The sequence below is a fragment of the Meriones unguiculatus genome, chromosome 3 (genome assembly GCF_030254825.1).
Source record: "Meriones unguiculatus strain TT.TT164.6M chromosome 3, Bangor_MerUng_6.1, whole genome shotgun sequence".
Taxonomy (NCBI): Eukaryota; Metazoa; Chordata; class Mammalia; order Rodentia; family Muridae; genus Meriones; species Meriones unguiculatus.
In genome coordinates this window covers 50,332,712-50,350,454 of record NC_083351.1, presented here as the reverse complement: position 1 = coordinate 50,350,454, position 17,743 = coordinate 50,332,712, and the positions used below count along the sequence as shown (strand labels likewise).

General features: G+C 39.3%; 1 protein-coding gene across 6 annotated transcripts in view; it reads right to left on the bottom strand.

Moving 5' to 3' along the window:
- Window positions 1-17,743, bottom strand: part of Pde1c (phosphodiesterase 1C) — a 530,439-nt gene that overhangs the window by 233,280 nt on the left and 279,416 nt on the right. For 2 of the 6 annotated variants that reach the window (XR_009590708.1, XM_060379961.1), the window contains exon 2: window positions 5,176-5,202. The exons of the other annotated variants lie outside the window; for them this stretch is intronic. Coding sequence is in view for 1 of the 2 variants with exons in the window: in XM_060379961.1 (XP_060235944.1) it covers window positions 5,176-5,202 (27 nt within the window). In the remaining variant the exon portion in view is untranslated. The remainder of the gene's footprint in view (window positions 1-5,175; window positions 5,203-17,743) is intronic. 6 annotated transcript variants of the gene reach the window in all.

The following is a 17,743-nucleotide window of genomic DNA, read 5'->3' as shown; positions in this document are numbered from 1 at the left end:
AAGACTGCAAGACACTCACCTGCTCCCCTCCTCAGACCGGACACAGCAGCGAAGGTGACAGCATATCAGTGGATGACTCATAGAAGGAATGGATCCATGAAGGCAGAAATGGGCAGACCTGACTAAGGGCATCATTTTCTAGATGTAATCACTTACTGAACTAATTAAATTTGATTACCGAGCTTCATTGAAGTCCAGGAGGAGGAAAACACAAGACACTGGGAGGGAGTGACCCTTGATTAGCCCTGCAGAGGACAGAGGCCCCTCTTCAAGCTGATACAGATGTCGATATCCTGGGAATTCCAGAATATTTTAAACCATTTGCCTCTTTGAGGAAAGATCGAAAAATCAGGGAAACATACATTTGAAATATAGTTGAAAACAGGAAGAAACCAGAAAAGAGTCTAACTATCCAATCGAACTGCACTATGCCCACACTTTGAAGCCCCATGTGTGTTGTTTGTGATCTAGAGAGATGTGTATGTTATCAGAAATGCACCAATAGAGAACCAGCTATTCTAATGCCCTTCAGTCCTTTGACCCACCATATTCTATTCTAATTATTTTTGCTTACTTGTCTCACTTACAAAGTACACAGATCTGTTCAGGAAGGCGTTTTATTTCCAGGTTTTAGTAAGTTAGCAGAAATATCATTTTTAAATTAGAAGATTTTTATGAAGTACAATATAGTTGACTACAAATATGATTGTCAAAAATGTGAGGTTACTAGCTTATTAATTGTTTTGATTTATAAGTCAGATATAATCAGAAGCAGAACTTCTATCTAAAGTACCTAAGCAGAGGGGCAATTAACAACAAACAATAAAAACTATTACGGTAAATGCTACAGGTTTTCTATCAAGGCTGAAAAATCCAAATCTAATCCACCCTGGCCAGTCTGAACAGATAAATCCTGTGTCATCTCTCCTACCTTTCCAAAAATCATTTCGGTTCACTGACATCTTTATTTACAAGGACACAATATAAAAGTCCACCAGTCTTTTTTTAGGATATCAAAATAACTCCAGTATTTACTGAAGGGCCATATTAAACCTGAGGAAGGATACCAGAGGCATCTGCTAACACTAGGATACAGCTGCTTAGCTGGGAGCCCTTCCCAAAGACTGCAAGACACTCACCTGCTCCCCTCCTCAGACCGGACAGGATTTATCCTGTCACAGTGTAGACAAAGATTTGCCGTGTAGATACTGAAGGCACCTGGGTTTTACACATGCTTCTCCTCTTAACATTCTGACCAATCACAGATTAGATAATATCCTATAACATAAGAAAAGGAAAATGTGTGTGCCATGTGTGTACACACATGTGTTTGTTGGAACACTTCTGACACAGAAATTTTTACCAGGAGATGATACTCATCAGAAAATGTGAGATTAAAATGACTATCTAATTATATGGTTAATATTCACTTATAGGTGAGTATACACAATGTGTGTCTTAATTAAAATGCTTCTGTTGAAACCTCTGGAAAATTTTAATTTTATTAATAATTAATGCCTAAATATAACTATTTACATATGTATCAGTAAAATCAGTCATGGATTCAGCATGTTATATTGCATAGAAATCCCATTTTTCAAGGGCAGCCTAGGAGTACCAAATGATTTCTAGGTCTCTGTAATTATCGTCTCTATGATCTGGCATGCTGCCTCAAAGATACAAACTTCTCATCCTGATGACTTGAGGCTGACTTTTTTCTTTTTAATATTTAATTTTTATTTTTTCACAATTTATTCATTTTATATCCCGATTGTAACCCCCTCTCTCATCTCCTCCCAGTCCCACGTTCCCTCCTTCTTCCCCCCTAGTCCACTGAAAGGGAGAGTACTCCTTCTTTGCCACCTGACCCTAGCTTATCCAGTCTCATCAAGACTGTTGAGGCTGATTTTGTATTGAGAACAACCACATGAGAATTTTTCCTGAAAGCAGGTGACTCTATAGTTCTCTCCAGCTGAGCCTCCTGGCTAAGCCTTGTTCTAACAGCAAAAGGGAGAGGGAGCTCACTTTAATGGTGATGAGTCAAAATGTAATCCAGTGAGGCTTTCTGTGCAGAGACATGCTTTCCTCTGGCCTATCATGCCTTGCTAACCCATAAGGAACACTTCTAAGGCCATACATTCTGTTGGGATTTTGGTCTTGGAAGTGCTGAGCACCTTCCCATTGATGCTAAAAATGACACTGGGAACATTGCTTTGGACTAATATTTGCCTTATACTTTATGAACTACTTCAAGAACAATAACATCCTCTATTGAGCTAGACTGGGGTAATAATTATTTGAAAGCAAGTGTATGATTTTTTCTTTGGTATAGCTTTGAGCAATAAATGTGTAAGTGAAATGAAACAGCAAGAAAATTCTAACAAAAATGATTATTCATGTATGCTTGGGTACCTTCGTTGGGGTACAAATCCCACCCACACAACAGAAAACTTGAAAATCGTGCAAACCATTTAGTTTTCTGACATTAAACCATCAGTCTTGTTTGACTAAAAGTGCAGTGGAGATGAGGGACCAAGGCTGGCAACACAGCTCAGTGGATAAAGGTGCCTGACAACCCAAGGTCAATCCCCAAGGTACACGTAACGGAAGAAGATAGACTCTTACTGTCTTCTGGCCTCCACATGAGCACCATGCCGTTTGCATCTCCGTACATATATTCACAAGTAAAGAAATGAATAAAGTGTAAGGTAAGTAAATAACTACATTTAGAATTCAACAAGCCACTGTCACCCACAATGATACATTTGTCCCTAATATGATTAGAAAAGTTGATGAAAAATGGCTGTCTGAAATATTTTGTAGAAAACAATTGGAAATTTTTATTGCACTAACCGTTTTTATCTTGATGTAATCTGTTTAAATCTGTAATACTTAACTCAAATACCATGAAATGTCAACCCTAGTTTTCTAGGCTGAATTATAGACTTTAAACATTTGGCAAACAAGTGGCTCACCCATATCTATTCTATAGAATGTACTTTCCAAACTCAGTAGCATAGAACATTTTGGCACATGTGTGAATTATATCCATAATGATTCTCCTTAATGAAGGCCACTAAGACAGGAGTAGTTGATGACATTATTTATACAAAGTGTACTTGTTATAAATGTGAGCAATTTTTCATTGACTTCCATTCCATGAGGACACCCCAAGCTTGGCCCTTTGAGCATTAATTCATATTTCCTGGGAAAGGCCTAGGAAAATCCCATGACATCATTTAGTATATAAAATAGCAAGCCTATAGTTATGAAAAAAATAATTTCTGTTTCTATTTTAAGTAACTTGAAGTTTAAAAGCATAGGATACCATGGGACGTTCTTCCTGGTGCCATCACCAATAGCCTGGGGTGGGGGAAAATCAACTTAAAGGTTCAGTCTTTAAGAACAAGTTAGCAATACTTCATTCAGCATTTGCTAGGAGGAAACAATATTTCAGGAATATGGCAGATGAAAACAAAATACCTAAATTATTATACACTAGACATTTCCCACTAAATAAGGATGAAGGAGAAAAAGATGAAGCAGCTATGCCACATACAGAAGGCAGAAATCTCAGAGCACTGACTAGTATAAGGACCAAGTTTTGATCTGAGAAGAAGGAATGGCATAAGCCAAGACACAGAGGAAAGTGTCAGCATGTGCACCCAGCACAGCCACTCTCACTACATGCAGTATCTATTTGCTCTCCTCACTGTCTTCCTGGGAAATTTTACAGTTAATCTGTTTTTTTCCTACATCAGTCTAGAAAAGCTCCCTGACACAAATGTGGTCTGTACCCTTAAATAAGCCTCAAATAAACACATGAAAAGATCAGCAAACTCTTCTTAGGAAAGCATCCACCCACAAGCAGCTACAGCTACTTTTAGAACTACAACTAGAAAGCCACAGAGAATGTTTAGAGAGTCAGGAAGAACGTGGCAAGATATGTTGCTAGAGAAGTGAAAGAAGTCGCAGAAGGCCTTAAGTGCCACAGTTGTCCAATAGTTTATGAAAGCAAAACACTCAAAACTATGCTAGATGAACCAATCAGGCATGGTGGCTCATGGCTCTAATCCCAGCACTCAGAGAGCTAAAGCAGGAGGATGGTCATTAGTTTAAGGGCAACACCCACTGCAGAGTGAATTCCAGGTCAGCATAGTCTACAGAATGAGACCTTGTCTCAACAAAACAAAACGAACCAATGAATGAACTATTATGCATATAAAGTAAAGGATATACTAATTTTCTTGACTGTAGTACATTTTTTACCACTCATTCATATATCAGAACATCATATTGTACACTTTAAATACATATCATAGAAAATGTAAATCAATAAATCAATTCAACCTCAGCACACATAACAAGTTCAGTTTATTATTCCATTATTTAGAGGTTCCACCTATTTTCCCTGTGTTCATCACTTGTGTACCTGCCCAAATAATGCTGCCCTTCTGCATTAGGAATCATCATCTACTGAAGACCATTTCAATAGGAGATGCCATCACATATGCCTGTGAGAACTGGAATACACTCACAGACTGATAAGTCATACTGGAGCTTGCAAAGAATGCAGGTTAGAGTGCTGTATTTACATATATTTACCAGAGAGTACCAAATAGCTTCAGGATTCCTCACTGAAGTGCTTGCAAAGCACAACCCAGAGCGAGGCCCTTGCGCATGCAGTGGGTACTAGGAAAATATGAAAGATTCTTCTTCAAATTACCCTTTCTACAGTTAAATCAAAGGGCTCCCACTGCTCCAAAGAACTCTGTCCTTGTGCAGCTTCCTCAGTGACTCAGGCAAATGAGAATGCAAAGTGGATTTAAAGTGTCTGCGTTCCTGACCCAGGAAGCATCAGCTCCCAACTGCCCTTTCAACCCAATCCCTCCTTGCTCTAAGTTCTGGCAAAAAATCACCAGACAGCACAGCAGTGAATCCACAGGATCGACCCCCATGAGCTGTCTACAGACTGAGCAACACTACCACGCATGGTCAATTTCAGTTTACAGCTGCAGCAGAGATTGACAAATAAGGAAGACAACTCACTGAAGAGGACTCAGGGACTGTTTATTATAATTCCAGTGTGTCGCAAGCCAAACCTGGGAAGAGCTGAATCACAACTCAGCCAACCGCAGCCCCGAAGGTTGCCCTCTCCCAGAAAGGTGAGCTTACCTCTGGGACGTTTTCTTATATTTCCTCCTGTAGGAAGAGAAGCATAAATACATGTCAGAAAGAGCCTCTGGCAGACAGTAGAGGAAGGGATATCTTTAGCAGGGACAAGTATGTGTGTCAACAATTCTAGGGTTTCCTTTTATGTTGTGGTTTCAGAGTCTAGCTGCTAGTCTATGATTGTTGTCATGTTTTGGACACGCAGAAACACACATAGCTATCACAGTGAAAAGCAGAATTCCAGGAGCTCAATGGCTCTGCTCTCATGTGCTTCCCTTCTTCCTTTTGAAGACAATGTGAGATCAGGATCATGGTCAGACTTAAAAATAACAAGATTTAGCCTTTTCATTTACAAAATCTGTGGGGTTGGAACACAGTTAGTAGAGGCTTATAAAAAGTCTTTTGTCTTGTACACTTAATGGCCAATGAATATTAGTTATTTGTATTTTTTCCAATTGTTATCAACATCCCCATCATCAAGCAGTAAGTCCTTTAATGGGATGTGTGTGTGTGTGTGTGTGTGTGTGTGTGTGTGTGTGTGTGTGTGTAAATCACACTTAGGACCTCAACCATAATAATCATAGGTATACTACTGAACTTCACCCCAACCCCAAGACATGCTACACAGTTAAGCTATAAGATCAGAAATAGATTTTCAACAAAAATGAGGCAGCAAAGAAAGTCTAGATGCAAATGATAAAAGCACCATCCATGCTTGCTGAAAGTTTGGTTGAGGCTTTACTGGGAAACAGAATAGGCCCAGACATAGTGTATGCCTGCTACATCCTTGTCAGTTAGCACTGAACAAATCTCATGTGCCTTGGTATTCCTGACCCATCAAATAGAGATATGACATCTGCCTTGACTATTTCACCTACCTCATAGTGACACCCAAGAGGAAAATGGCCTTGAAAATATGCTGACCCAATATCCCAATGTTATTCATGATTGTGACAGTTTCTAAGACAGGAAAGAAAAAAAGAAGAGAGAAAGATCTAGCTCATCACAGCATCCCTAAGTTTTTCCTTTCTTGTCTCATCTATTAGACACTTCCCCAAATAAAGGCAAATCGAATACAAATAATGTCCTGGTGTTTGAAAGTAAATATTTAAGGCACAGAAAACACTCCATGGAGTCCATGGAGAAACTAAAGTAAGGCTGAAAAGTCACCCAAAGGCAAATAATATTAATAATAAGACAGGGACTCTTGGTCTCTGCTTAGAATCCCAACTAATTCATCAAAGACTCGAATCACCAGAGGGTGTCTTGGGAGATCTGAAGAAGGTAGCCTGTGCTGCTGGCTCTCACAGTACCTTGTGTTTTCTAAGAATTGTACAAAGGCACTGCTGGGAGGGGTGAGAGAATCAAAGGGAAATGGAAAGAAGGGCTTCATTTTCAACATTCTACTCAAAAATAACCGCTTGTATCTTGTTAATCCCCCATAACTTCCTGAAAGACTTCATTCTAGAAAGAAAATAAGGTGTGCATCTAAAGTGATATTTTATAATAGGAGTTGTAAAACACAGTTTAAGGGGTTTAAATATAATTTAATAACCTCACTGGCTAGGAGGCCTCGATTTCAGCTCTATTGTAAATTACATTTTAGTGTCCACATAAATGAAAAGGACAGAATAATCTCAGCTGGAAGTCAGATATTTAATTCCCCATGTACTGCTCCTGCCACATAGTGAGTATTCTAAGTATTTGGTTTTCTCTGTCACTGTGTTTGAGCTTGTGAGATTAGAAACCTTGTCACATGGACCTTTGCATCTATCCCAAAGGCTTGCACATCAACTGACACAGGGTCAGTAGAGTACAAATATCCACTGACCAAGCAAGGGATTCTTTGCAGCTGTCATCCACACATGTCCAAATGTGGCTTCTGCATTTGTTAGACCTATGGAGAAGGAGACGCAGTACCACCCCCTTCCTGACACTGCTCAATTCCAGAGTACTGTTCTTGTCCGTAAAGAGACAATGAGGTTTTCCTTTCTTGTCTTATCTATTTAGGCACTTTTCCAAATCAAGATGAATCCCACACAAATAATGTCACAGAGTTTGAAATTCAGCATTTAAAGCACACACATACACACACACACACACACACACACACACACACACACAGCAAACAAATAAACAAACAAAAAGCCCAAACAACCTTTCAAGTCCACGGGAAACACTCCAAGTCCAATACTCAGGTCATCATGACAGCATAGCTGGTAACCACACATTGAATCCTGCATATCCTCCAGGTCTTGGTTGAAGAATCACCTTCTCACAGGTGATACCTCACAGTCTCCCAAGCTGGTTAAGTGTCCATGCTCCTAATACAGTTCTTTAAGACTCCAATTGGTCCTGATGTATTACAATGATGGCAAGAATCTGTTCACTGCTTGCCAGCATCCTTCCCTTGCCTATCATGGCAGCTGTCTACAATGTTTTAGTAAAATGAGTAACAAGAAACTAAAATGCTTTTATTTCACTCCTTCCATGTAGTGAGGACAACTACATGGAAGGACAACTACTATAGCCATAGTTTCCTACACATAGGAGAAAAGTAAGGAGGGCCCTGGGAGCTAGCTCAGAGTTGGTGAGTCCCATTATTCATTCCATTCCTGGAACTGCAAGTAACTCATTCAAACCCTAGAGAGCTTCAACCTACTCCATACTCCATTGAAGTGCTGCTCAAAAAAAAAAAAAAAGTTACTAAATAACCAGTTAAATAACTAGTTCTAAGGCTATAGAGACTTAAAGAGGTTGATACAGACAAGAAAATTCTGAAGCTTTCAAAGATTGTTGAGGAGAATTATGCAAAGAGGTTAAGAGATTGCAGCAGGAAGCTTATATACTAGCAGAAAACAAGCCCAACAGGAGCAAAATACACAGGGTATTTCCATTCAAATGCAGGAAATGAGCTGGAAAAGAAACCTACGTTATTCCTGGCCTTTTGTTTCTGAAGAACTTCAGCAGAATTCATCCCTGACTCACTGCTTATTAAGAATGCTATTGTTTTGCTTTATTGAGTTTACTTTAAACACGAGTTGTGGAAACTTGAAACAATACGGCAGAATCTCACACTTCACACAGCTGTAGCTAAACTGAGCTGATGTAGAAGGGAGAGAAGGGCATGCTCTTCTTTGCCTTTGCTCTGGCATCTGGCTGAGCTGACAGTAGTGTGGGAGATGTAGAGCCCAAAATGCAGCAGGGCATCTTCATGAGGCCAGGCTAGGAAAGAACTCAACTTCATAAAAGTCCCAAGGGTGTTGTTATGCAAACTCTGCTCCACGGTCCACACCGCCCAAAACACACACACACACACACACACACACACACACACACACACACACACACACACACACATTAGGCAGAGAGACAAACATACATGAATGCCTAAACACAAGTTAGTTTCATTTGTTTGCCTGCTGTTATTTTATTCTTTAAGAGGCATTTAAGGTAATGTTTACGACTACTTCTCTATGCTCAAATTCTTTCTTGAACATAATGTGTTAACAGTTTATATTATTTTCCAACTACCAGTTTCTTTCTCCCCTGAAAAAAATCTAGGTAATATTAATAATATTTAATTTGCTGTGTGGCAGAAAGTTCAATATAATAAGTCCCATTAAGCAGGTGGCACAGAGCTGCACATTCAGTACATGCTCAAGAAAGGGTCAGCTGTTGTAGGAATAGCAATAATGTTGCAAAACTCATAACAGAATTATGATGCAATGTGCTTTCAAATTTTGTTCTTGGGGAGGATTGTTCAGTGATTAAAATTTTTAAGAAAAAAATTGAAAATTGCTTTTCTGGAATGGAAAAACTGAATACTTCATCCTCATCCTGGAATACTAGGCCCACAAAGAAAGCAAGTATTAATCTCAGTCCCCCTTGGAACTAAAAGCCTTCCTGGCCTTCACCCATGCTGAAAGGACCCTGGACCCTGCACACCAGTTCTGGCAATGTGCTGTAGCCCAGCAGAGCTGTACATCTCCCTTTGATCAGAGGTAGGCCATTGTTCAGAGGTATGTAAAAGAAAGCAAAACTAGACCTTTCCAATATGAAAAGAAAGTTTTAACAAACATTCATATTGTCAATAAGTCTCTAGACACTGAGCTTAGCATCTTACCTACACAGCAACCTAAAGTGTTCTCAGGAAGCTCTCACTCAATGCACAGTTGCCATGCACGACAAGAATGACTGACTAGTAAACCCCCATTTGCCTCTTACACAAACTGAAAGACCCCTGATGTTCACCAAAATTCAATGTTTGCTTAAGTTATATTTCAGTGAAACTGTGCTTTGTGTTATCAAAAGGTGGTGGTGGTGGTGGTGACGTGTGTGTGTGTGTGTGTGTGTGTGTACAAAACAGCAGAAGTAAGCCCCAAAACTTCATCTTGAAGGCTTTAGTTCATTTGGATCCAGCTGAATGGAAATGGAAGGTGAGAACATCATCAAAGAACAAAACACATTGATCTCAACAGTTTTGAAGGATCCCCAGAGCTCTTCATGACTGTCATACAGCAGGGTCATCTAGACTCTGAGCTTCATTTTTCCCTCTTGGCCTCAATCAAGAAAGTGGATGATGAAGCTGCACAATCCTAAGGTTTCCTTCTGATCCTAGTAAGAATGGACCTTCCTGGGGCCCAGTAGAGACAAACACCCAAACAGCAATAAACAACAGCTCTGACAAGGAGCAAAGAAGCTCTAAAATAATTTTGTTTGCTTGCATTTTTAAAGCTGGGAATTCCCAAAGCCAAAGGCACAGCTTTAGTCAAAAGAAAATATCAAGTACTCCAAATTCAGGCATATGATTCGAGAATGCTTTTTCAATACCCTATATAAGTGAGAATGATTGACGTTGTTGTTAAATTATGGAGCACCTGGGAGCACATTTCACTCTTCTAAAGTGTGTATCTGAGCAGAAACCATATGGCTACCTCAATAATGAGGTTTTAAAACAAGCTTAATATCTGAACAAGCTGAGTTTAAACGGCTGAAATGTTCAGGATTCACTTAAGGTTAAGAGCAAGGTGCCACCCATTTTGGCACAGTAATGTTGGGGGCATGAGAGATTGAATACATAGCCACACACCTACTAAGAAGTCAAATTCTGTCCTCGGAACCCTAGGTTTTCTTGGAGAGGGACTCCTAGCAGAAGGGATCGTGTCTTCATCTTTCCCTATGGACACCACAGCACTGTGGACAGACAGATATAGAGATCTTACTTCTCAGCCCTGTTTCCCTCGAGGTGGCAGAGAGGCAAACTTGGAAAAAAACAAAGAACATTAATAAGTAACTACATGTTCTCACAAGGCTGGATCACACGTGTGTCACTGTGGGAAAGTGAACTGAGACAGGATGTCACAAATGGCTGTGAAATGAGCCAAGACTAGCCTGGCCATCTGATCCTCTGGTTTTGTTTTGCATTGGCATGCCTGGTACAGACTGAAGAGAAATGAATATGACCAGATCCTTCTGTTGTTTTCTTAAACCATTTGTACAAACACTTTCTGGGTTTCTGATCATGAAAAGCCTGTATACATTTCTCTTTTCTCCCAATAATTCATTTCCAGAATGCACTCATTAAAACCTAGGCTTTTACAACTACATATACTGATTGTCTTCTGGCCTTTCCACGTTATGTAGCAAAATGCAGGTGAAAACGCAAGTGAATTATGTTTTCTCACACTTCCAAGTACCTAGAGGTGAGAGGTAAGATAAAAAGGAGAATCTCTTTTCTAGCGCAAATGTCTCTTTTTAATTTGTATTACCTTTGCTTATTTATTCATCCATGTGTGGGAAAGACACCGTTGCAAACAGTACATGTGTGGAAGAGGAAAACTGCTAAGATTCAGTTCTCTCCTCCTACAACGTAAGTCTCAGGGATCAAACTTAGGTCATCAAACTTGGCAGTTAGCATCTTTTCTTACTGAGCCATTTCTCCAGCCCCTAGTAAAATATATCTTAGCTGATGAGCTACAAAATGAAATTCTATGTGCCCAAAGACCTAAGGCAGGACAAATGATAAATAGTGAAATGACTGACACAGATTCACTTCAGCCTGGAGTAGCACTATTGTTAGTAAAGGGTCTTGGTCTTTGTTGTTTTCTAGAAGATATTTCTGGTGAGTTTTCTATAGGAGGAAAAAAAATGTTCTTAGAATTCATGCCCTCAAACTCAGCCCATTTAAAAAACAAAAAACAGATGCTCTATTCAGGACAGATGTATCTCTCATATAAAATTCTAACATGATTAGTCAAATGAGACCAAACTCAAATGAAGGAAGCTGTTACCTTTGTGGCTTGAGGTTTGGGATAGTTAAAGAGATGAATGGAGAGCTTATCTTAAATGGGACTATAAATAAGAAAATCAACCAGTTCTCTACTGGTAGCAGATCCTCTGGCTAGTGGTGGCCAGACACTAGATAATGAATAACCTTTGAGGAGAAGCTAATATATTCCAAGTTAAACAGCCACCCAGGAAGACTGTGTATATGTACCAGTTCAAACAGTGACTCCACTGTGTCCCTGTTGCATCTCCTACCCCTCACACAAGCCAATCTCTTTATTGTTCACCCCCAACAGACCCTCATCTGTCTTCAGACAGCTGGCCAGACACTGAAATCCAACTCCATTATTCACGCCTGCTTCTCTCCTGATCCTGGGTCAAAAAGTCTAGCTCTTGGATTACAAGGAGTCCCCAAATGAGACCTCTGCTCATAGAAAGCTGAGATATTCCCTTGTTTGGAGTAAGCTTTTCAAACAGAGCAAGCTGAAAACTGTAGCTAAAATTCTGTTGCTTAAATCTGGGCAGAGAGCTAATGAGTGGCACTAGGGATGAAAAGGGTTCTTAACTGAGGAAACAGAAAATAAATGCCATACTTGTAGAAATCTGGTAGTATATCTTTTTCATACATGAGTTGTACCACAACCATATATTTAAAAACACTTGATGTGTCATATGTGCAGTAGAGTCAAGAGGAAGGAAGCAGATATTTCAGTGACCTCACCCCCAGGAGCCTGGATCCTACTTAAATAACTGTCAGCAGGAAGGACTAAAAAGTCTGTTTAATATCTTTCATGGCACTGTCAAAGTGAAGATCAATCGAAGGGATTAAGACAAAGTCTTGATCTTCGAAGACACACCCCTAATGATGGAAGTATGGGTTTGTTTTTATTGAATTATCAGGAGCTGTGCTTCCAACTTCTACTTTGTTTTTCTCTCAAGTAGATTTTGCCACAATAAAGGCTATATATTCTGACTTTAGTCACAGACTAATTTCCTTAAGACTTTTTTGCCCACCCACTGGTACACCTGTCTTCATATTCTTCTTCATGGTCTTTATTAAAGCCTGCTCTTGGCTCAAATGCATTTCTGAGTAAGTTCCAGTGAGTTCCATAGGTTCTTAGAAGCAGGGGTCCTTCCAAATTCCTCTAAAATATTTGCATCTCTCTGGACACAATTCTGTAAATCTCAGGTTTAAAATTGGCAAAATGAAGTGATTTGTCTAAAACATAGGAAGCTAACAGAAGGATTCCTTGGACCCATCCAAACTCTTCGACCAAGTGGGATCAGGAAAGCCATGAGACCAGCATCTTTGGTTCTGACTCCACTGAAACCGTGCCAAGTGGTAGTTTGAAAGTTCTATCACTTTTGGAAACAACTCATTTCATACAGTGGGTATACAAACTGGTTGATAAGCCTAAACAATGTTCATGATAATCCCTATCTGATAAATGATTTCAAATTGAGTACACAAGACCCTAGTATTGGATGTATATACAGTCTTTATAGTTAGCAAACAGGGTCTATAACAGCAATCATTCAGAACTGTATACATTACTGAATAAAAGCTATTTCATTGAGCTTAAGCTGAAGGTATTACTGAAGCCTTCAGAGTCATCCTTATGATAGAGTCAGAGAGATGGAGTGAGAGTTTCATGACATCATCCAGACCTTTAGAGACAGATGTAGGGATATTGCTCATAGATCAATTCTCACGTAAAAAGCACTGAATTACTAAACCATAACTCAGGATGAATCCATATTTGGTATGGGAAAGCTAGTCAGATTTAAATATGAAATCAGTCAGGCAGAAATCATCATTTCTGAGAATACTAACTACATAGTATTGAGAAGAATGGAGGATTGGACTGATACATACAACCTACCTACATTAACAGAATCCACTCAGAAAGTACATATTAAACAGCATTAAAAACCATAAAGCACCAGAGAATGAATTATAAAAATTCACCATCAACACTTGGTTCTTTCTTCATATAAACAAACAAAGAAACAAAAACAGCAACAAAAAAGAGTCAGAAAAGTAGAGGACAAAGATGTTGGGCTATTAGTCTAGATTTAAACCCCTCTTAGGACATGTCTGAAAGTAGTAGCTTTCAAATATTAATCTTTCACAGCAGTATTGGCTAGTTGTGTTTCCAAAAATGTAAGAAGTATGCTGGTTATTTAAGAGTTTGGATTGTCTGGAATCTGGATAAATTAGATTACCTAGACCCCAGCTAGCTTATAAACCACCAGGCTGTTCACAGTGTGCTGGGCTCTGGGTTTCAGGCCTCAGCTGCCTGGGTCTTGCCCTGTACTTCCCAGAAGGTCCCTGATAAAAGTCTCATCCTTTCATTTCTTGGGTCAAAGTCTCCCCCTGCCCTTAAAATGCTAGAAAGGCCTCTGCCTTCTTCTAGGATTCTGTCTCCACTCCAAAGCTATGTTTGGATGGGTATTATACCAAGTAGATAATACAAGATTTTTCAAACAAGACTATGTGGTGTGGATACATCCCAGGGTTTCACATTATTTTGAACAAGGAAATGCCAATGAGAAATTATATATAATCCATAACTTCCTATATCCTATGTTAGGCTAAGCTATTGATTTTCAGCATATTCTCTCTTATTGTGATATCTACAAGAATAGTCCTTGAGCATCTTTCAGATAACACAAAGTTTTCTTCCTACCTTGTTGGGTTGTGCATTATATAACCAAACTGGTTATTTGTTTTAATCTGCCGACTCACTTATTAGCTCTTCATGTTCTTACTCACTATAGCTCCCTCAGTGATGTCCTTGAATTGCCTCACATTCAGTATACTCAAAAGTGATCCCATCACCTGTGTTCCCCATTCAGCCTGTTCACACCCACAACCAAGCCTGCAAACTTGAGCAAGTTCTCAGAGATTCTTCTATAGTGAAAAACAAATAGAGATCAAGATATAAAACTGGCTTCATCCTTACCCCCATATCCAAGTCTTATGGAGCAGAATGTCCCAGTGTCTTCAGGTCTATCTGTATAGATAAGAGTTTCCTATGTTAATGCTGAAAGATGACGCTAGATCTGGTCTTTCTGGTGTGTGGCTTCCCTACAGTCTTCTAGATCTCTATGCTGTAGCACCTTGTCTCGTATTTCCTTTTCCAAAGTGTCAGTTTTTGAGAAACTGAACTTTAATTCCTTCACATACTCTTCCCTGACACTTTTACTCAACCAGTGTCTACTTTGTAACTCAGATTGAATTTCAGTTCTTCACAGACATCTTCTCTGATCTTGGAGCTGGGTGAGATCCTTTTAACCATTTTCATGCTTTCTTTCTTTGTGATACTTATCAGTGTAAATAGCTATTTCTGGAAATCTTGCTAACATTTCTCTCTACCTTTAGACTGAACACTCAGGAAGAAAGCCATCTCGTTTCCTAGTAGATCTCTGTTACCATGCACACTGTCAGGCACAAAGGGATAAGACAATGCTTTCTAAGTGAATGAGCGATTGCTGAGTTCTCTGCAGATAGATGAATGAAAGCCATTATCTATGACTTTTAGTTTCATATCTTGTCTGAATTACACTCAAGCTTTTTCATAATTTTACCATGTAGAAAACTTCACATTGTGCTTTTTAAGGTTCATTAGTATTGTTTAATAACAGCTGTCAAGAAAACTTTAAAGAAGACTCTCCAATAACAGCATGAAGAATGTCAATTTCTTACATAGATTAACTATTCTTTCTACAAAAACAGTGTTCCCTTTGTTGCAAAATTCATCTTTTATTACTAATGTCAAATGGTGGTGGCCACTTTCAAAGTTGTTACAGACTGTTTTATATGCCTCATGTTGATCAATGATCTATAATTTTCAGTTCTCATTAAGCCAAGATGAAGGGTCTTAGATGCCTTTTCCTTCCATACATAAAAAACAGCAACAAAAAGCCATTTTTCTATATATACACACAAAATTACAAAATGTAAAGACAGAAAACTAGAACGGAAATACAGAAACCTCTCTACTTAGAGCTGCTTCCCAACTGAGAGAGTCATGTGCAAGTCATTGTCAAAATAACATGCACACAGCTGCCAAATATTGGGCTATAATTAGCTAATAAGACAGCACAAACAACTTATGATAAGAAGCAATGATGTACTACTGAATAGCATTAGTATTCAAGTGAAGAAAATGCACTCTTAAATGTGAGCCTCTAGCCTCACACTTGATAATCGTTCCTTTCTCCACTGGTATGCAGGAAGACTTCCTTTCCAAGTCCTTACTCTATTAGCAAGAGGAAGCCTGCTGTGAACCTCGCTTTGGTGTCAATATCATTCACTTAGCATGTAGCTATTGCCTTCTCTTTTAGGGTTGCTGTTTTTAACATTTTGCATATATAAGAGCTTTATGGGACTTGGACAAGGCATCTCAAACTATAATCCCAGCACTCGAAAGGCTGAAACCGAAGGATCAGGCATTCAAGGCCAGTTCTACCTACATAACAAGTTGCAGACCAGTCTGTGCTATATGAGATTTTTTTTTAATCCTTTCTGGTCACCCTAGCCAGACACTTAAGTTGTGTGAGGGCAAGGTTTTCTTTCTGATATCCTCATATTACCTTCCTAGACTGGTGCAGAGGATAGATCCAGTAAAAATATGCCAATCTACCTGACATTTTCAGTTAAGTAGGATACTTGGGGGACACATTCATACACTGAATACATGGTCTGGGAACAATAAACAACACATTTTTAACTAATCCATAGAATGGCTTCTCTGATGACAGCTAGGTCAGGGCTCGCTTCCCTGGGTCACTTACTTGAGTGGCTTTGATACAGACCCAAGAGTCTCAGAACCACAGCTCCAAGTCAGTTCCCTTCATATATATTCTAGGTTGTGGCCACCAACAGCCACCGGGACATTTCAGAGGCTACCAGGCAACATGTCAACACTCAAAGTAAGCATTCTTACCTACATGTATCCCAAGGCATATCCCAAATTTCCTAACATACCCAAGCCTGACAGGCTCAGGAAGTAATTGCTCCTTCTTTATCTCTAATCTAAATCTAAATTCTGTCAGTTCTCATTACTATCATGTGCCTCAGTGCAGCCATTGATCCCAGATGCTCTCCTGACCTCCAGTCTCACCTCTAAGCCCTGTCCTATACTTCACCCAGAGTTATTAACCTGAGAGTCGAATCTCACTGTGTTACTCAGAAGCTTCAAATGCATCAACACTTTGTTATAAATGAGGAGATAAAATATAAACTTGTTTCAAAACAAACAAAATGATTTCTCTTTGTGGTATGAAAGTGGGGAGAGCACAACTCCTTAAGTAGTGCAACCCATTCAAATATACATTTCTCTAAATTACAATTATGTTTAATAAAAAGTAATATTTTAAATTCCATTCTGCTCCCTGCCCAGCATCATCTCTCACTCCTTGATATGTCCAATAAGACTCCATTCCTGAATTCTCTCTATCCCTCATTATGCCATGATCCACACGAGGATGCATCCTACCTTTTAAAGCAAATAATAAGGCTTTTAAGGATCAATATGCAGAAGAAGTTATCTATGTTCTCTTCTAGGAGAACAGTGTTCTAGGAGCTTTCTGTCCAGTAGCTCCATGATAATGACAGCAAGGAAATCCAGCAGTGACCAGTCTTTTGAGAATTGCCGCTGGAGGAGAAGCAAAGAGAATCTCACTAGGTTCCATACTACATCTCTAAATGTAGCTTTACCAGAAACTCAAAACTCAGTCAAGCTTATTCCAGGCTGAAGTAAATTTTTGCCCCACATTTTGAAAAAGTCTTCTCTGAATCACTGTCAAAAAGCTCACATCAATGAAAGGAGCTTTCCTTGTGTTTTTTGAAGGCTCCCCTGATCTTAAAGATCCTCCTTGGCCTCCATGGCAGAGGTCACTGTCTTTGCATCTTCTTGTACTTACATTCATTACCCTGGGTATTGGTGCCAGTCTCTTTATGAGCTGTTAAGGTCCGATTGGAATCTTACCCACTTTTGCAAAGCAGAGCACGGCAAATGGGTTGGCACATAACAGATACCTAGTAAATGTTAGCTTAGCAACCTCCCGTTCCCTAAACACTAATCACACCATTAAAAGAAATTCAGATGAGTACAAAGAAAATACGTTTACACTAATCTGCAAATGAAAACACCTAGCTATCTTTGCCGAAGGCTTGCTCCCCTTCTACCAATTATCTGTGAGGTTTTAGTGAAGAATATTTTAGAAAAAGCAACCTCAAAATAACCTCAGCAAAACAGAACTTGACTGTTCCATG